General features: G+C 47.1%; 1 protein-coding gene across 3 annotated transcripts; it reads left to right on the top strand.

The window, feature by feature from the left end:
• The first annotated feature begins 1,186 nt into the window (after window positions 1-1,186).
• Elspbp1 (epididymal sperm binding protein 1) lies at window positions 1,187-20,332 on the top strand. Of its 3 annotated transcripts, XM_047537826.1 has the most exons (7): window positions 1,187-1,321; window positions 6,183-6,267; window positions 10,938-11,075; window positions 14,459-14,605; window positions 17,502-17,660; window positions 17,893-18,057; window positions 19,638-20,332. In XM_047537826.1, the coding sequence occupies exons 2-6, from the start codon at window positions 6,207-6,209 to the stop codon at window positions 18,048-18,050; spliced, it is 663 nt and encodes a 220-aa protein (XP_047393782.1). In that variant the 5' UTR covers window positions 1,187-1,321; window positions 6,183-6,206; the 3' UTR covers window positions 18,051-18,057; window positions 19,638-20,332. The 3 variants fall into 3 exon arrangements, with proteins under 3 accessions (XP_047393782.1, XP_047393784.1, XP_047393785.1); XM_047537828.1 differs by lacking the exon at window positions 19,638-20,332 and having other exon boundaries at window positions 17,893-18,072; XM_047537829.1 differs by lacking the exons at window positions 1,187-1,321; window positions 6,183-6,267 and adding an exon at window positions 7,012-7,262.
• Window positions 20,333-20,952: the final 620 nt, after the last annotated feature.

Here is a 20,952-nt window from a genome sequence, read left to right as displayed (position 1 = left end):
TGAGCAGTGTCCGGAGAACTTTCTGTGTGCATCTGTTTCCTGCAGCTGCTGAAGCAGATTGACACACACTTCTCTTGTTGTTCTGTAAGTGAGCCGTCTCCCTGGGCTAAGAGCAAGGTTCCCGCAGGGCTGTGTTACTTCCGCAGACTTTAGGGAGAACCCCCTGCTGGGTCTTCTAAAGGCCCCTCCTGTGCATTAACTCCAACCTCTGCCTCCATTGTTACATCTGCTGTTACCTCTGATGTTCTGGATCTTCTCCTCCCAGGATCACTCCCCATCTCAAGGTCCTGCGTCACTTCTACAAAGTCCTTTCTACCACATAACCAGGCACATTCAGGGGTTCCAGGGATTAGGACAGATTTCCAGGATGGGAGTTGGGCACTACTCTACCTACTGAGGCATTTTTGATCACCTCGCCATACCACCCCAACCTGGTCACCATCATTATCTCCATTTTATAGGTGAGGGACTAAGACCCAGAGCATGGAGTAACCTTGTTCAGGTCAAAAGGGAGCAAGAAGCAAAACCTCAAAACTGAGCCGTCCAGCTCCAGAGCAGACACTTCTAAACCCTGCAGTGTTCTGCCATCTGGATCCTAGGACCTAAGCAGGAAGTTGTTCATTGAATTTGAATCTTGAGAGGAAAGGCAGAAATGAATGTTTGAGGTTAGTGAATTCATTAAGGTGTGGATATGGGGGTTGGGGATGAGGCTGGGGTATAAGCATGAAGCTGTAGGTTGTACAGGGTCTAGAGGAAGGGGTGACATTTGTCTCTCTCCCACCTCCATAAATGGTAATCGATCCCGAGTTTGTATGCTCCCCTTTGCCATCAACAAAGAACTTTCCAGAATCTGCTGCCTGCATCATAAGCTCTTCAGGTGGATTTTACTCTGCGTCTCTTGGTGCTGGGAAAGCTGCATGTATGCATGTCTGAGCCTGGTTTTCCTCAAAGCCCACCAGGCCACATAAGGGTGGCAGTGGCTGGGTGCCAGTCGTAATACCCCACGGCTCGGGACAAAGAGTCCTCCAGGCGTTTGAGTGTGCTCAGAGAATAGCTTGGTCCTCAGCTGAACGTTCCAGACACGGGTATCTGGCTCCCCGAGCTTGCCTCACAGTTTAATAATTACCTTGAACCACCCCCAAAACGTTTGCTATTAATATCCATGACTTGGCCCAGGTCGTCTCATTAACATTCCAGCCTGCAGGTTAATATCAATTCCTTGTCTCTCACAAAAGCCTGTGCAGCATGAAGAATCAAGCCTTGCACATATCTAGGGAGAAAAGCATCCTGGGTGGAGAGGACGGAGCAAAAGTCCTGTGGGGTAAGCAAGCTGGACTTGTGCAGTGGGCAGTAAAAGGGCCGGTGGCAGCTGGGGCCGACCGAGGAGGGGAGCAGGACGAACATGTGGGCTTTGGGGCAAAGGCCGTGGGATGCATTGCTCTATGGTGCGTGGCTGCACTGCGAAGGCGAAGGATCTCAAATTGATAAGTGCCACCTCTCTCCACGTGACTCCCTCCAGTGGCTTCCAGGTGCATTTAGAATGCAGGAAAGCTGGGCAAGCTCCAGCCACCAGCCACCCCAGCACCTCTCTGGCATCCCAGGCACACTGCTCCCACTGTTTCCTTGGACACGTCCTATCCACCTCAGTCCCTGTTCACATCTGTTTCTTCTGCCTGCATGAGCCCCCATTCCCCCAGCTCCCTCACACCCACTTCCTCTTCCTCTTGTCTTGGCTTATATGTGGTGTTTTCACAGGAGCCTCCCGGACCCCTCCAATGGCAGCCAGTCCTTCCTTACCTCAGCCTCTGCTCTCTTCTTCGGTAGCATGATCACAACAGAGTTATGTGCTTGTTTCTGGGTTGTTCACCTCCTGTCTGTCTCAGCCTCGTGAAGCAGGGGCCACACCTCCTTACACGCTGCTGTACATTCTTCAAACCCTGGGCCCCATTTGTTCCTGCATGAATCCATAAATGATCCCATTGTAGGATGGAAGTGGAGAACATCGTGCTAAGTGAAATAAGCCAGACTCAGCCAAGGGTTGAATGTTTTCTCTCATATGCAGAAGTTAACAAGAAAAATGAAAGGAATGAAAAACGAGGATTTCATGAAAATAGAAGGGAGATCAGTATAGTAGAAGCAGAGGGGAAAGAGGGAGGAAGGAAAGGAAGGAAAGAACTGGGGAATGAATTGACCAAATTATACTAGGTGCTTGTATGAAAACACCACAATGCATTCCAATTTTACATATGACTCTCCTGCACCCATTAAACATTCATAAATGAAAAGAAGGAAGACCAACAGAGTAGAAGAATGGGATCAAGTAGAAGGAAGAGAGAGAGAAAAGGAGTAGTGGTGGGGATTGAAGTGGAGAAGACTGTTGTATGCATTTATAAATAAGTCAAAATGAACCTCAGCATTATTTATAATTATAATGCTCTGAAAATAAATTTTTTTCTATTTTTTTAAGAGAAAAGAAAGATCCCATTGTAGAGAGTAATGGGACAGGGAGAGACTGGAAGCCCAGATGTAAGGGAGGGAAACAGCAGTGGTGAAGGGCAGAGATGGTGAAATGTTGTTGTGTCCAGTGGCTCGAGACCCCACAAAGACCACCAGAGACCACGATCAATGCAAGCAACAAAGAGTCATTTATTAACAAGCTCGAGCCTGGTCCTCCGCACACTCGGTAACCGGTGACGCTAAGAGGCCCCGAGCCCATGTTTAGCAGGGTTTTTATAATAAAAGGCAAGCAGTTTTACAGTGTTCTTTTTAATTGGTTAACATATAAAATTGTATACAAAGCATGTTATTTTAAGTTCTGGGTCACCCTGATCTCCGAGAGGAGGGTTATCATTATCTTTAAGTTTACTTTTGTGCCAGCAAAGTTTGCTTTTGGGTCAGCCACCTGGCCTTTACAGATAAGATAAGAGACAACAATTCTTTGTGACTTTTATGAGGGGTTGAGGGCAGTTTGGGAAGAGCCTCGTATTTACACAGGTCAGGCTTTTTCTATCTTTTCAATGTCACCTCTGGTCAAAATCTGCAGAGTCAGAGAAAAATACGTCCAGGAACTATTCAGAAAATGGAACCAAGTGGACTTGATGACTGGTAGAACCTAGAGAGGAGAGAAGGTCAGCAAGGCTTCCCTCTTGGGGTTACGACTTGAGTGGTTGGAAAGAACCAAGTGCTGTTAAACAATTGGAGTAACAGGGTGGGGGGTATGTATTTTGGGCTACATATCAAAAGCCAAATCTTGGACTTTACCTGAGGGGCTTTTTGCTGCTAAGTCCTGGAGGGAGTTTAACATTCAATTCTGACACTCAGAAGTGAAGGTGTGGTTGGACATGTCCATTATGAGTGATGATGCTATTTTGGATAACACTGAGGAGTACTTAGGTCCCACATTCAACCCAAATGCAGAACCATGTGCATGGTGGTTAGGAGCCTGGGCTCTGGGGTCAGAGTTTTGGGGTCACCTGCAAGTTCCACCACCGTCACAGTTTGTGATTCTCCACTAGATGCTTAAGTTTACTGAACTTCATCTGAGCAATTTGAGGAGTCCTAATAGTAATCATTTCTTTGGGTTACTTGCTACCAGGATTCTAGTGAATTTAGGATAGCGTGTAGCACTCAGTGAGTTTGGACTATTTATGATTGTAATTCATCATGGGAGGTCTTTCCATTTTCTAAAGTCTTCTTCAATTTTTGGAAGAAAAACTGAAACACTTCCTCTAAAATCAGGAGCAAGACAAGGATGTACACTCTCACCATTCCTATTCAACCTAGTTATTGAAACTCTAGCCAGAGTAATCAGAAAAGAAAAGGAAATTAAGGGGATATGAATAGGAAAAGAAGAAGTTAAATTATCTCTGCTGATGACATTATTCCATATCTAGAATACCCAAAAAACTCCACCAAAAGTCTTCCAGAGTTGATAAACAAATTTAACAAATTAGCAGGATATAAGTTCAACATACAAAAATCAATTCCTTTCCTATACTCCAATAATGAACCTGATGAAAAAGAAATCAGGAAAACTATCCCATACATAATAACTTCAAAAAAATTTGGAGATAAATATAATTAAGGTAGTAGATTACCTTTACACTGTAAACTATACAATGATGAAGAAAGAATTGAAGATCTTAGAAGATCAAAAGTCCTTCCAATGTTCATGGAGAGACACAACTGTCCACACAACATTGTCCAACTGGTTATATTACTAAAAGCAATACACCAGTTCAAAATAATCCTCATCAAATGCCAATGACATTCTCCAACTAACTAGAAAGAACAGTCCTAAAATGCCCTTGAAAGGATAAGACCGAGAATAGTCAAAGCAAGAAGAGTGAAGCCGGAGGTATCACAATACCTGATCTCAGATTATATTAAAAAGCTATGTGAACAAAAATAACACGGTATTGCCACCAAAATAAACATGAAGACCAATGGAATAGAAGACACAGAGGCAGTCACATAGCTACAGTTATCTGATACTTGACAAAGTTGCCAAAAGTATGTTGGAGGAAAGATAACCTTTTTAACAAAAGATGTTGGGAAAACTGGATAACTACATGCAGAGGAATGACACTAGATCCTATCTGACCCTGCACAAAAGTCATATCAAAGTGGATCAAAGGCTTAGGAATTAAAAACTTTGCAAGTGCTGGAAGAAAACAGGGTGAGCACTCCATCACGTTGACACAGGCACCAACTTCTTTACCAAGACCCCTAAATAAAAAAAAATAAAACCAAGAATCAAAAAGTGAGACCATTCAAACATTGAGATGAGACAAAGTGGAGGCCAGGTAGCACATGAGGGCTCTAAAGAGAAGGAAGTGAAGTAGAACAGAGAGAACAAGATATTCTGACGCCAGAAGAAGAGGTACAGAGAGTAAGAGTAAAAAAACAAGCAAATAAGTAGAGCAGAAAACGCCTCCCCTCTCAGTATCAAACACGAAACCCAAACAAACAAACCACTACCTCTTAGGAAAGCAAAACTAAATAGTAAAAGATTAATAAAAGGACAAAAATTTTTAAAAAGACCAAAATGGAAAAAATCAGAAACATGTGTGTATATATATACATACATGAACCAATCAACAAACATGACCAGAACAACTCAGGGAGAAGAGTATGGCAGCCCATCTGCCGGAGGTGCTCCTGGCGCCACCTACCTGTGGAGGGCTTGTGTCAGTGGCTTCAGACCTGATTCCTTATTGGTGCCATTTGAAGTCTTCCCTGAGCCATCCTGACCTTTGCTTTAATAATTCATAAAAACAACTTAATGATTTACAGTTGAAAACCATTTTCATATCAGGGTCTAATTGGATCCTCCTGACCATCCTGAGAGGCAGGACTGATCACCCGACACTGCAGATGAGGGAATAGAGGCTCATACTGAGGAAGACTCTCACACTTATGAACAGGCAGGCATGAGTTCCAAGTGTAGCTTACCATGGGTGGTCTCGGGGAAGTTACCTAACCTCCCCAGTCTCAGTTTTCCTCTTAGGTTGTCAGAAGTAAAACACCTGGCATGCAATAGGCACTCAATAGCTGAGATCCAGGAATGGAAGCAGTAACTCAGTCTCTAGGTAAATTCAGACCACTCATTCCAAACTCTGGGTTCTTGTTGTTGCAGAGAATAGCATGCTTCTGTTTCACTGAAGAAATGGCAGGAAGGAAAATAGAGCTGGTGGCAATTATGGTTGATGAGGATAGAAAATAATAATAATTACCAAGGGACTTTAAAATCCAGAGGTGTTTATCCAACAGGAGAATGGAAGGCTTTTCAGATTCCAGTGATAGATATGGACTTGGAGCCATATATGGGGATAAGAATCCAGGCTATCCCTCATGGTGTGACCAATCCAATTCTCTCTGGGCATTGGTTTTCTCATCTGTAAAATGTATATTTTTAAAAATTCTATCACTGGATTTATGAGAACCAAGTGGCCTAAAGAACATCTACTCTGGAATCTCACAGCTATTTGACAAATGGTTAATTTCTTCTTTTTGTCACATATTCCTCTCCATATGACAGTATTTTTTTTCCTCCAAAAATAAATTATTTGCTAGTTACTGTTTGGGGATGGAAAGAAAAATGGTGTCATGACATCAAAGCTGGAAGTTAGTGGTAAGAGAAAGGAGACCTGTGGGAGCAAATATTTTTTGTTTTCCTTCAGTCCAGAGAGAAGAGGTCGGTCACGATGAATCAATGGTCCAGTTACCTATTGGGATGGGCAACCTTCCTCCTCTATTCCTATGGACGTGAGTATACTGGGGAATGATGGAGAGGATTTAGGAACTGGGAAAGCATGGATGGGCCAAAGTCAGGGTTCCTGGAACCACTTTGGGAGGGAATGGCTTAATGGAAATCTCAGATGAACCTGGGGTTGAGACCCTAGATCTCCTACTATATATTCCAGAGATGCCTGTCCTGGGGTCACTGGATGAATGTTAGAGTCCATGAAATGCTGTATTTTTTAATGTGTGTATTTATCAGGATAGTGAGGATAGTTATTGTAACATATGAATTCAAAATTATCAGAGCTTAACAGAAAACATATTTTTCTGACTCTGTGCTGTGGTTTGGATCTTAGGCTCCATTTGTTAAAGGTTTGGTGTAAGAGATCCCACGAAAACCACACCAGACATGGGAAATCACATGAGAGAGTTTATTAAGCAAACAGAGTGTCTCCCTGCAGGGTAAGAGAGCAAATGAGAAGAAAAGAAAGGGAAAGAGAAAGGGTGCACACTAGAGAGAGTGAAAAAGCCAGGAGGAGAAAGAAAGTGAGTCAGGGAGAGAGAAAAGCATAAGAAAAGATGGGGTAGCTACCGAGAAGCAGTTGAATTCCACCAGGCTAACAGGGGACCAATAACAGAGAAGGATACTTGCAAGCTGACTGATGAACCAATAGCTAGCTAGGATGTTCACAGACTGACAGTAGTTGGGAGGCGGGGAAATGGCTGCAATGGAAAGGGCGGGGAGAGCAGCTTTCAGACTGACAAACTAGGTTGTGATGCAACGTTATGGGTGGGGAAGCAGTTTTGTACATTACACTGGGGTGCTACTGGGAGGTGGTGGAGCTGAGAGGGCGGTCCCCAGGACCCTAGGGGTGTGCCCATGAAGGGTATTATGGGACCTCAGTCCTTCACACTCTCTCACTTCCTGGCCCTGAGGTGAGTGGTTCTGCTCTGCTACGTGCTCCTGCCATGATGTGCTGCCTCACCACAGGCCCAAAGGCAGTGGAACCTCTGAAACTGTGAGTCAAAATAAACCTTTTCTCTTAGTAAACTGATTATCTCAGCTATTTGTTATAGCAACGAAAAATCTGCTAAGATTCTTGCAAAGTCCAACAAGGGTGTACCTGGTCAGCAGGCAGTGTTTCACCCAGTTACTAGGGGACCCAAGCTCCTTCCAACCAGGGGTTTCTGGGTTCTCTGAGGCTTCTTTGCTTTTATCTAGGCAATAAAGGTCAAGAGAGTCTGAAAGTTCTTGGAGGAGGGGTATTTCTGTTGTTGCTGTTTTTGTTTTTGGCCAGGCTAGGAAATGACATACATTATTCCCTCTCACTTCCACTGGCCAGAACTCACGTGATGCTGAGGTACAAGCAACTCTGGGAAATACATTCTAATAGTGCATTTGGCAGGAAAATGAAGTTTATTTTGATGAACACACAGCCTTCCCAAGCATAAGGGCATGTGAATATTTTCCTAGAGAGATGTTCTCTATTCCCAAAAGAAAGAAGTCCCTAAAATCTTAAGAACCCACCTTTTATTCAGCTTAGGAGCAGTGTGTGCCTGTGGGGAAGTCCTGCATCCCCAGGTCACTTCTGCACATATTGACAAACAAGTTTATTCAGTCCACATTCATCAAGTGACCCCTAAGTCCCAGGCACTGTGTTAGAGACCAGGAATCCAACTATAAATCAAACCTGGGCGCTCTGCTCAGAGAGCTCACAGTGAGCGGGGAGGCAGGGCATGGGCAGAGGCTGCCTTGCCTCTGAGTGTGGAGGATTCTTGGCGCAAACTGAACCAGGTCTTCATGGCTGAGGAGCAGAGAGTGAGGCCGGCGGGAGAGGAAGGGCCGTGGGGGTGGGCGTGAGCAAAACCCTCCAAACAAGAGAGAGCAGGGGTGAGGTCAAAGAAATGTTAATCAGGGAGTGAGAAGGGCAGGCCAGCAGGGTCTGGATTAGGCAGGGCTGAAACCCAGCTAAGAGGATCAGGCCATCTGCCGGATTACTTTGCAGATGGCTAATAGTATTCATTATGGCTGCGTCTCAGGAACAACTCCCCAGGATAACCTTAATGCCCGGCGCAGGGGCCTCCGCCCTCCCCCTCGCCACAGGGCCCCTGTTCCCAGTGGTGGTGACGATGATGATCCTGACCAACACGATGACAGTGACGTGGGGGTGACAACTAGCATTAGTTAATCAAAGGCCACGTACCCGTACTCTCCTAAGCACCCTCCGGATTTAGACCGGCTTAAACTTCACCAAGATGAGGGAGGAAATGCGGCGCTGCCAAGGATGGGCATTTACGAGTCCATCGCGAGGCTGCCTCCCGCTGTGCCAGCCTGCGGACACAGCCGGTGTCGGCTCTGCAGGGGAGAAGCTGACCCAGCATGGGGATGGGCCTGAGGGCAGAGGCCGTCCTGTGGGTAGAAGGCTGACCGCTGTAGCGACCCGCCTGCGCTCGCCTAACCGGTGCTCAGGGCGAACCACCAGTGGGAACCTGACTTGGCTGAGAGCCAGAGACCAGGGCCGTCCGCTCTGTGCCTCCCCACACAAGCCCCAGGACCTCAGGTTCCCTGTCCATTCTCATTCCCAGAGTCTCCCAGCCTGGCCCTGTTAACATTTGGGGCCACATGACTCTGCTGGGGAGCCTTCCTGCACATTGTGGGCATTGAACAACACCCCTGGCCTCTGCCTGGTAGATCCTGAGACTGGCTACCAGCCTCCGTCCACCACCAGGCAAAAGAATGCACCTTCACATAATTCCCCCGGGGGTCACCATCCCTCCTTCTCTCCTGAGAACCACAGCTTTATATTCAGATGGCAGACGGAGGGTTGCTTGGGACTTGTTTCGAGCCAGCAAATGGCTGACACCATTTCCACACACAAAAGTCACTTACTGCGGTATCTTACTTATAAAATCCCCTGGATATCTTTGAGGGAGGGAGGAAAGGAGGAAAATAAAGGGGACGAAGGCAAGAAGGGAAACTGTGGCCCTGGGCTGGCAGAAAAGAAAGCTGGGCTCCTTGCATTCCACTTCAGGAAAGGCATTTACTTGATTCTTTGCATATGTGGTTCTTCTTGGAATGAGGACTTGGGGCCAGAATAGCATTTCTATTTTCTTCTTCTTTTTTTTTTTTTTTTTTTTTTTTTTTGGTACTGGGGATTGAACCCTGGGGTGCTTTACCACTGAGCCACATCCCCAGCCCTTTTTATTTTGAGATAGGGTCTCACTAAGTTGCTTCAGGCCTAAGTTGCCAAGCCTGGCCTCAAACTTGCAATCCTCCTGCCTCAGCCTCCCGAACCTCTGAGATGATAGGCGTGTGCCATTGTGCCCAGCTCCAGAATAGCATTTCTTAAGATATGTTTCAAAGACTAGTTGTCTCTAGTGTTACTAAGTGGTGGAAAAAAAAAAAATAGGATGACTTCGCATGTCTGTCCTTCTTTCCTCATTTGTATATTAACTCTTCCGCAAGTCTTTCATTAAAGAAATTTGTTTAACTTCGTTGCATGCGGCGTTTATCCAACTTATGTTATTCTGTCAGGTGTTTCTTGAGCATCTATTATGAGCAAGTTGCCATTCTGTATTCTGTGGATACACTGATTAAAAGAGAAAGCTCTTGCTTTCGTACAGAAGAATGAGATCAAGGGTTATTTTCCTAAACTTTATTCATCAGAGTGTACCGTGTCAACAAAACCAGTACTCAACATTTTTCTTTTAAAATTTACCCCCCTTTCTTCATGTTACTAAATTCATTTTAAAAGAATAGTTAACATCAGTTTTGCAATAAAAAAAAGCAGTACTATTTGCCTTATGTAGGAAAAACCAATAAAAGTAAACACAGTGGAAAAAATCCTATTAAATTCCACCAGATACTACCACCCAAATAAGGCTTTGAGCCTGAGTCCTACCCTCTTTTCGGCTAAAAGGGGAGATTATTATGTATTAGAGATGTGGTAGAGAAATACCAGCATTAAATTGAAGCCTTCTCTTTTGTGTCATCAGAAAGATTGTAAAAAACATTTGAAAGGATTTTTTTCTTTCAAAATTACCTAACGTGTGTCCCTGCCTGATCTAAGTTGATCTTGTGACCCATGGAGACACACCCTGTGTAACGTTGGTGGCGCCTGCTCCATGCTCAGAGAAGCAGTGGCGCCTTCCTTGTGGACGAAAGGCCCCCCTCTACTCTCCATCCAGACGTAAACTGGACTCACACTTAGGGAGCTGGGTGCTCAGCCCAGATGTGTGGCCTTCGCCCTCCAGGACAGGGCTCTCAGTCTGTGTGGGCAGCTATAACACAAAGCCACAGGCCGGGTGGTTTATGAAGCATAGAAATACCTTTCTAAAGTTCAGGAGCCTGAGATGTCCACGGCCAAGTCAGTCTCTAGCAGGTCAGTGTCTGAGACGGACCCTCCTTCCTGTTTCATAGACGGCGCCTTCTCCCTGAGATCTCCTGTGAGGAAGGGGTGAGCTAGCTAGCTCTCGGGGGTCTCTTTTGTAAGGGCTCTACTCCCCATCATCAGGCTCCGACCTCGTGATCTGGTCCCCTCCCAAGGCAGCCACCTCCTGCTGCCGTCGCTGTGTGGGTTGGGGTTTCAGCCTCTGAGTTTGGGAAGTCACAATCATTCAGACCAAAACAAGAACCAAACCAAGAGGCCTCTGGCCTCCTTCATCGTGATCTCCCCGTCTGTTTTGTCCTGCAGAAAAGAAAGAGGCATGCATCTTTCCTTTCACCTACATGGGGTCTGTTTACTTCACGTGTACCAGAACCAATAGCCTCTTCCACTGGTGTGCGACCAGGGCGGTTTTTGATGGCAGATGGAAGTACTGCACGGCCGAAGGTGAGCGGCGGGTCCAGAGCCTGGGGAGGTGTGCTGATTTCTCACAGTCTCGTCCCTTTGGGACTGGCCTTCAGAACAGGGTGGGTCACAAAAGGAAATCCGAGCACGCCTATGACGTGACTTGTATTTCTGCAGACAAATGATAATGTGTGTCTGTGCAGGAAAATCGCCCCAGGAGGCCAGGCTTCAGAGGCTAACGCCAGTTGAGTATCCTTGACCCCAAACACTTGGGATCAGAGATATTTTGGACTTGGGATGTTTCAAGATTTATTTGCATACACATAATTAGCCCTCTTGAGAAGGGGACCCCCTGTCCAAGCTCGAAATTTATTTGCGTTTCATATACAGCTCATTTGCATCAGGTAAAGGTAATTTTGTACAATATTTTTGGTGTGCCTGTGTCTTGCCTGTGATCCAGTCCACGAGGTCAGGGGTGGAATTCCTACTGGCGGAGTCACGTTGGCGCTAGAAACACTGTGACTTCAGGAACGTTTTAGATTTTCAAATTTGGGGAGTTTGGATTAGGGACGCTCCAGCTGAAGTAGCATGGCATTAACATTGACAGTGTTAAGGATGGTGACCTCTGGCCTCGTGTTGGGCGAAATAAGCCAGAAGGAAAGACAAGTGGCACATGTGGAAGTTAGAGGGGAAAGGGAGTTGTCAGGAAGGCCGAAGGGAGGCCCTGGGGGGGGTAGTGAACTGATCTCCTGTGCTCCCTGTAATTGCTGCGTGCATGAACGCGTATAGCTGGCCAGGTCTCAGTGTGTCCCCCGAGCGTCAAGTTCGAGCACCATGCTCTCTGGATGAGAGCTCAAGATTGTTCAGTCAGGTCCACCAAACCATAGTGTTCTTTGCCTCATTCTCAGTCACATAAGTTAATAAGGGCAAACAAAACCAAGTGTAAAGGAAAAGGAGGTTTGAGGGGTTCTATTAGCTTTTCCTCAAAGCCAGAGGCATTTTTGACAATTACATGATTTTTGAACTTTTTTTTTTTATTTTGTGCACAGAGACAAAAGACATTTTGTTTGTATTAACGAATAACCTAGAGTTGGACACTTGAATAGTTCTTGTTAATATCCAGCTTTTGAATATTTAGGGTTTTACCTTTCCTAGTATCACCATTCTTGAGCCTTTTAGATCAAATGCCCTGCCTTTTATAATAAATATTTTATCACATCACTTTCATTATCCCGAAATGAAATTTCCAAATTATCTACCAAGCTCTACCCATAATTTCAAAATAAATCAACGTGATTCCTTACCTGTAAGTCACAAGTAAAAGGAAAGTCATTTATAATAAAGTAATAAGCATTAACCTCTAAGATGGTAAAAAGGAGCCAGAGAATTGTCCTTCCAGGCAGCATCTCTTTAATTACAAGAGCTAAACATGATTACAGAAAGGTCCCCACGTTGGGAAAGTCCCCCCACCCAGCTTTGGGAGCAGTGTCCCCACTGTCGAAAACCACTTCTGGTTAAAACAAGGCAAGTCAGGATCAGTGGCTCAAAGTGAGTTAGAAACACACTTTTCTCTCTCTCCCAATTCTGTAAAAGCATCCCCAAAGACTCTCAACACATTCCAAGGGCAGTAAAACTTCCAGCTGTGCATGTGCAGACACAATCGGGCCTAGAGATGCTCATTTCCACTCCATCATTGATTGGAGTAACCTTTCAGCCACGTTACCCAGGGTTCCTGTTCAGATGCAGGCTACCTCTTGAATCCCTTCCCCGTGGCTCTGGTCTCTGAACCAAGCACCAACACCTGAACACATAACTGGTGGCTTTCTCCCTTTCCCCCCGTGATTTGTTTGTTTGTTTGTTTCTTTCTTTCTTTTTCATGTTTTTCTTCCTCCTTTCTTTATTGTAAATTTGGTATTTTGTTTTTTTTTTAAACATGCTCTTTTGCATTTTGAAATACTTTCCAGTTCAAAACAGATTTTGAAGAGCCCCTTTTAATTATAAAAATATTCATTTAAATAGTGGAAACAGAATGGTGCTTTCAAAATGTCCCGATAACATAAAAGTTAAAAAAAGAAAGATAGGAAGAAAAATGCAAACTCAGGTTCCATCGACTTTCGAGAAGAGGTGGGATGATTTCCCCTTAGCCTTGCAGAGGCACCAGTAGGTCCTAACTCAGGCCGTGCTTGCTTCTCCCAGACTTACTTCACGAGTGTAATAATGAGATTCAGAGACAGGTCGCTCTTGGACGATCTCCACAAGTGTTAAATTAAGACATTTACATAACTAGAAATAGAGCGGTGTGCACAGGCGAGGCCTTTGCTGATTTGTAAGCTTCCTCAGTAGAGATGAAACCATTGCACAAACCAGATAAACAAGTCATTCCTGATTCTTGCTTCCCTCTAATCTACGAAATAACCTGTTAGCTCTGCCTTCAAAATAGACTCAAACCCTGGCCTCCTCCCACCCTTCCCAAACACCTCAACTCTTTGCCACACGATTTGCTAACTGGTCTCCCTCGGTCCAGTTTCCACCCCTCCAGTCCATCCTCACTGTCAGCCAGAGCCCCTTCTGGAACATGAAGGTGGGTGTCTTCCCAGCCCACAGCCCTGGGAACTGAGAACCCTGAGAACCCCTCACCTGGGTCCGCAGAGCTCTCCTGAGCCTGCATCTGGCTGTCCTGTGTGGACGGCTCCCGTCTACCTGGTGAGTTCCCGCTCTGGTGGTCACCATCCTGTTCCCCGAATACCCCTAACTCCTTCTGCCTCTGAACTCCTCACGCCTTTATTCCCTCTCTAGAACTGGCTCCTCTCAGCTGGTGTCACCGGTGTCAGCCCCTCCATCGCTCCCCAAACATGTCCCTCACTACCAATATGTGGTCAGGGACGGTGTGCCTCTGGGCTGGGAAATTCAGACTCACCAGCCTTCAGATGATAACTGTATTTTACTTCCCTGACCTTTTTTTTTTTTTTTTTAATAACCTCAACATTTTTTGGTAGATCAAGATCTTGACTTTATCTGTTGGTCATCGTGATTTTTTTTTTTTTTTTTTTTTTTTTTTTTGCGGTGCTGGGGATCGAACCCAGGGCCTTGTGCCTGCAAGGCAAGCATTCTACCGACTGAGCTCTCTCCCCAGCCCGGTCATCATGATTCTTAATCTTAATGTTGTCCTGTGGGTCTGTGGGTGATCATAACCAACAGGACACTCAGTGAGGACTGGGGAGTGTTGCTCAACAGGGGGACACCCTGGGTGGAGACTGGCAGTCCTACTGGAGAGGCTTTGAGGATAAAGGTGGGGCAGGCCTCATTAAATGCCTGCTGAAAGGAACGCATGACGTCTTTCAGTGTTTGTCCTGTGCTTTAATGGATTGATTGTCCTTTAACTGGCTGGAGAAAGTGGAGCCACCTGCGAACTCCTCTCTGTGCAGATTACCCTCGATGTGTCTTCCCCTTCATCTTTCATGGGATCCCCTACAACAGCTGCATCACAGATGGAAGCTTGCTGAGCAGGATGTGGTGCTCAGTCACCTCCAACTTCGATGAGATACGTCAGTGGAAGTACTGTGAGATGAGTGGTGAGCCACGCCATGCAGGAGGGCTGGGCGGCGCAGAGGGAGGAGGGTGGGCAGCCGAGGGGATGCTGGGCATCCAGGGGAAGTGCTTCTAGGAACCCAGTGTCTTTTCGTAGAGGACACCGTGACAACCACCAGAGACAGGGATGTCCCAAAGCTGGGTCCCCCCAGGTCCCCAGTGCCAGCCTGAAGGTATCCCTACTGAAACGGTGGCTGTGGTCCTGATGTTGCTTGTCGAGAGTTTCTGTTTCTCGAACTGGCAATAACCAGATTCCCTGACTGATCCTGCCTGTATTTCAAAGCAGTTTAACACTGGATCTTAATTTCACACCTAAGCCCAACTTGGAAATGGGCGACATTCACTCAGCGCCTCTCTGCACTAGCCTCTGACCTCAGAGCTTTATATACAACCTCTATTGAATCTTTCCATGGCAGCTATAGAAGATGCTACTTCCCATCCCATCTGCTCAATAAATGGTCCACATAAAATTAAGATCTCCCGTGGTCCTGCTCACAGGCTATGTTGAAGTTAGAACTTGAATCAAGTCCAGATGGTTCCAAAGTCCGTGCTTTCTCATTAAATGCACGCAAGGCACTTGCCCACAGGCACACTCATTTTTGCATGAAAATCTTAACTATGTTCTTCCCTCGGCATTCACACAAATCCCATATAAAACCTTCATTTCTCCTAGCCTGGCTACGCATCACTGAGTCCATAACTCGACGCCAGCCTCACCCTTAAATCCCACCGTAACTCTGTCCTAAAGCTGAATCTAACTCTTCATGCACGTTCAACTCCACCTCCACCCTTGACTCTGAAGTCTGTCATTCACACACCCACGACCTTCATCATATTTAAACCCTAAAACAAGTCGATGGACTGATAGAGCAAACAGTTTTATGATAATGTCATGAAGTTGTGCATAGTTCTCGGTGTGAGTCACCTCTTGCTGCAACTTGGACCTTAACACTGAACTTCTGTTTATCCCTGATGCTCTCCATGCTCCCAGGCCCTCCAGAAGGTAGCAGAGGGGGTAACGTAAGAATCTGCATAAATCACTAAAAGATCCCGTCAGCTCTGGCTTCCCCATCACACAGCAAAAGTTGTTCAATCTCTTGGTCACTTTATCTGCAAAAGGAGAAGGGTAAGGCTGGCTCCACGGGGTGTTGTAAGGATTGGCACTGAACTTCACCTGGGTCCTTCCATGATTCCATACCAAGTACCTAAGAAATGGGAGTTCGCTGTTGCCACGGTCTGAGACACCAGTCAAAAGGTGGGCTTGGAGTTGGACTTGAGTTGGAATCATGCTGTGGCCACTTACCAGCGGTGTGGTCTTAGATAATACAAGTAATGATCGTAACATCAGGAGCACTGAGGAAGCACTGCTCATTTCCGGCAGCACCCTAGGAGCGTCGCACGAAATGACATGGACCCTCTCCACAGCCGCTCTGAGGGAAGTCTGACTGGCAGCCCCATTTTATAGATGGGGAAAATGAGGCTCACGGAAATTCAGTTGCCAAGTGGCCGAGTTGTGACTTGAGCCCAGGAAGCCTGTCGTCCTTCAGAGCAGTGTTGTGGATCACTAGTCCTACTGCCTCGAAACCCCTGCCCCTTAACCAAATTCCAGTCTCCCTGTAATACCAGCAGAAAAAGCCCACCTGTGAGGCACCACTGAGCCTATTGCTTATTGAAGTAAGAGGGATGACGGCTTTGACAGTTGTGATGGCATCTCGGAGCCGTGAGGGCAAAGTCAGGAAATTGCACAGGTCCAGGGGTCTTGCCTAAGGTTTTCCAGTGTGTGGATGTGATTTGTGTTGGGCTAGAGTCATGCAGGGTTGGTGGTTGTGGGAAGCTGAGAGAGGGGTTCAAAAATCTTAAAAGTAAGTGATCTACCAAAATCTACCATCTCCTGAGAAATCAAGTGGTCTGATTTTCTTTCATTTTTTACTTTATGAATTGATTTTTATCATATTAAAATGATCCAGCAGCTCGGGAGGCTGAGGCAGTAGAATTGCAAGTTCAAAGCCAGCCTCAGCAACTTAGTGAGGCCCTAAGCAACTCAGGGAGACCCTGTCTTTAAATCAAATACAAACAGGGGCTGGGGATGTGGTTCATTGGTTAAGCACCCCTGTGTTCAATCCCTGGCACCAAAAGAAAAAAGAAAGAAAGAAAAGAAAAACACAGCAAGATGTCACTTCACACCTATTAGATGGGTTGTCATCAAAAAGATAAAAGATAACCAGCATTGGGAAGGATGTGGAGGAAGGGGATCCCTTGTGCACTGCACCCGAAACGTAAATCAATACATCTGGACAATCAGCTGTTCTGGAAAATAGTGTGGAGATTCCTCAAAAAACAGAGGACAGAATTCCCTCGGGACCCAGCATTCCCACTTCTGAGTAGATATCCATAGGAACATTCCCCGCAGCACAGTTCCAACAGTCAAAGCTGTGGAAACAACGGGAAGGATGAACGATCCTTACCATGTGGTCTAGGTACAGGAGAGAGGGCCACGCAGCCTGAAGGAGCAGGGAACGCTGTCGTTTGTGACCACGCGGGTGCACCCAGAGGACAGTATGATAAGCGAGGTGAAATACGCCAGGCCCAGTATGCTAATAGTTTTTCAGGAAGTTCTCGGAATCAACGATAAAGCTATTTGCAACTTGTAGTTTTTCCCAGGCCAGAATGTCCTAGATTAACAGCAGGGCGTGAACGTGGGCGGCGGGGCTGTGGGCGTGCACGGCTGCGGTCCTCGCTTACCGCGGACTGGTAATGGCATCACAGAGAAGGTCCTGCGCGGGTTCGGTGCCAGCAGAGAGAGCACATGTGTGGACAGTGGACACGCCCTTTGCCGCCTCCTCTTGACCTTTCCGTCCCCTTTCTGGGATCCTTTTTCAGAGTATGGGGGCAATTCTTTCGGCAAGCCCTGCATCTTCCCCTCGGTCTACAGAAATAAGGTGGTCTCCGCCTGCCTGGAGGATGACAGCAACAGGCTCTGGTGCCCCACCACTGAGAACATGGACAAGGACCGGAAGTGGAGCCTCTGTGCGGACAGCAGTAAGCTGGGCAAGGCGCGGGTGGGCGGGGGTGGCTTCCGGCCTCCGGGGACGCCTGACACCTGAGACAGCCCACTGGGCACTGGGGAAGGGTGAGGAGCAGGGTGGACAGGGTGCTGCCCTGGTGATGAAGATCCACCCAGGCCTCATTCTTCATTCACCAGTTCCCGATCCTAAGCTCTGCTCGGCCGCAGGGTGGAGCCCAGGAATGACCTGTGTCTCACTTCTCCCAGGAATTTCCTCCTTGGCTCCGGGCTTCCCCTGCCACTTCCCATTCAACTATAAAAACAAGAACTACTTCAACTGCACCAAGAAGGGATCCAAGAACAACCGCGTGTGGTGCGCCACTTCTCACAACTACGACCAGGACCACACCTGGGTGTACTGCTGAGGTTGCGGTGAGGCTGCGGTGAGGCCGGGAGCAATCGGGGCGCCGGCCGATGCCCAGGCCGGAGGGGTGCGCGCCGGGTGCGTCCAGGTGGGAGGGACCTCAGCGACCGAGGCCCCCAGCGAGGCGGGCTCTGCTTTCCAAAATAAGGTGGGGTGGGAGGAGGACTGGAAGACTCCCCACGGTGGAAGGGTTGGGGGAAACTGGCGAGAGAAAATCAGTGGGGCAGCATGGAGGGGGATTTTTTTTTTTTCAAACACTGAGAGGTGTCATTCCGAGCTGCAGACTGGAGCACTTTGGGTAAGCAAGGTAAGGAAAGTGGGGTTTCTCAAGCTGAAGTCAGTAGGAAGAGACAACCTAGCAAAGGGGAACCTAATTTCCTGGTCCCCAGAAGCCATGACTTCACATTGCTCCTGCATTACCCCTCACTGAATAGCCAAGGAAAAGGCGGAGTTGGCTTCCCTTCCCTTGGTCACAACCTCAGCCCGCGGTCATCAACCCCCACAGGACCAACTTTATGCATCCATCTCTTCTAGTGTGCTTTTTTCTTCTTGCCTGACCACCTGGCCTCACCTCAGGGTTCTCCATCCTGTGGAAATTCTCCCTGGATCTCCTGCAGGGATTGGCTGACCTAATTATTCTGGAATCTAGAATTAAAGAAAAGCCCTTTCATCCACGTGTGGACAAGACTCCATTCATTACCCTCCCTCCAGGGAGGGAAATTCTGGTGGTGCTAGCAGTGTTTGTCCTCATGATGCACATGGATCACGGATGATGCCAAAATCGTGACTCTTCTGGAGTCATGGCTTGGCAGCAAGAACCATCTATCCTGAACAGAGGAGAGGAGAAGGAATGGGTTGGGCCTCTCGGTACCATCTTAACAGGGTGGATATTAAGAAACACCCACAGTGGTCTCCTGTCTACCGCTAGGTCCAAGAATATTTTTAGTACCCAGACTCCACAATTTATTACAGTTGCCTAACTATTCCTTCTCCATGCCCACAGCGGACACCAATGATTGATTACAGGATCTAGTTCCCTCTAACCCCAGATGAAAATTCCAGTTGCTTGTGGCTGCAGTTACTCCATCTCCTCTTCCTTCCCCTCCTAGGTCCTCCTTCTTTCCATCACGGCAGGACTATGGTTCTTTTAGGTTCTTCTTCCTCCACTAAACCTATTGCCATAGAGCCAAGGCCCAGGGCTCTCGCAAGCAAGGGGTTGGTCTTGTCTAACTACTCTCAGCTCAGCTGTCTCCCCCTTCTTCCCACCTAAGTCTCAAAATCAATGCAACCCCAGCAGCTCAGGAAGCCGAGGCAAGAGGATGGCAAGTTCAAATCCAGCCTCAGCAACTTAGTAAGGCCCTAAGCAACTCAATAAGACCCTGTCTCTAAATAAAAACATTAAAAAGAGCTGGGGATGTGGCTCAGTGATTAAGCACCCTGGGTTCCATCCCCAGTTCACACACACACACACACACACACACACACACACACATATATATATCAATGCAAAGTCATTTTTTATTCATAACCTATTTTGTGCCAGTACATACTTATCCCCTGAACTCTGTCCTTTGATTCCATTTTTAAGGAGAAGAAAAGCATCTTCCGAGGAAGACTCCACACTGAGGCTGAAACCTGCTTCATGTTTTTCCCACCACGTCTTTCAAACTTAGATAATCACCTTTAAAAACAGCCTCTTCATCATCCTGCTAAATCACACGGTTCTTCGAGAAGAACAGAGGAAAAATGTGGCCTAGTCAACCCACAAGGGATCCTGAATCTACCTGGGGGCCTGCCTTTCCTGTTTTCTCAATGTGTTTTGGTGGAAGGAAAAGTTGATGGCTAGGTTGGTGAATTTCATTGGTGGGGGAATCAGAGTCTCTGTCCAGGGACTCTTAGAAGTACTTGTGGCCTTCTCTCTCTTTCTGGGTAATCACAGCTTTAGACAGAGCATTTGTAGGCATTTATTAGATTATTAATAAATAAATCAGTAAATGAAGGGAAGGAATTTCATTGCAGACGCCTCACTGTCCCTTCCCCACGCCCATGGCAGACATCAATAACTGATTGCAGAATCCAGATGAATCCCTCGTGACCCAGATGCAAATGGATATTGTTCTTTTTCTCCTCCCTCTCCTTCTCTTTCTTCCCCTCCTTCTAGAGTACCCTGAGCAACTGCTACCACTGCACCCAGGTATCAGTGGTAGATTTTTGCTGTTCAGTCTCTTTTCTACCTACCTGATAGTCTAATAACAGTGGTGTTGCACAGATGGGCAAGAAGCGGGCAGATTGAAGGGGAGATCTGTTTCTCTTTAGCTCAAGAGCAAGCAGAGGATAAATCTTCACCGACTGCATGCAGAAATGCCTTAGTAAGCGCTCTTCTGCTCCTGGTTCTACACGGCCGTCCCTTGCTTAATTAAGGCCTTCCTTACCACCTTTCCTGCCTCTGCTCTTGAACACACCAAGCTCACCCAGCCTCTGGGCCTTTGCGTGTGCTGGATGCTCTGCCCTGGTCTTCTGCAGCCCCCCTCCCTACTGCATCTGGTCCTGGTTGCAATACCCTGTGATGGGGAAGGAGGTGGGCTAGGCCACCTCCCTTTTAAGAGAGAACCTCTTCCCAGCTCTGGGAAGTGCAGCCTTGGTTGTCAGTCAAATCAGGTGTCCTCAGCTTCTAAGTGACCCCACCCATCCAGAGACGTGCCTTTCCCTAGGCAGTCCATAGCCTGGCTGAGACCAGGTGTGGAGACTCGGCAGAGCTGTGTCTGGAGCTCTCGTGGGCTCTGCCAAGGCCCAGGAGCCTGCACTGTAGCTCAGCTGCTCCTTCCATCCCACCCGATCTCCTTCCCTTCCCTTCACGGTTCTGATCCCAAGGAGACCCCTGAGGGAGCTTCCACATGCTGGCC

The sequence above is a fragment of the Sciurus carolinensis genome, unplaced genomic scaffold (assembly GCF_902686445.1).
Source record: "Sciurus carolinensis unplaced genomic scaffold, mSciCar1.2, whole genome shotgun sequence".
NCBI classification, from domain to species: Eukaryota; Metazoa; Chordata; class Mammalia; order Rodentia; family Sciuridae; genus Sciurus; species Sciurus carolinensis.
The sequence above is the reverse complement of the archived record's forward strand: the minus strand, read 5'-3'. Positions and strand labels throughout refer to the sequence as shown.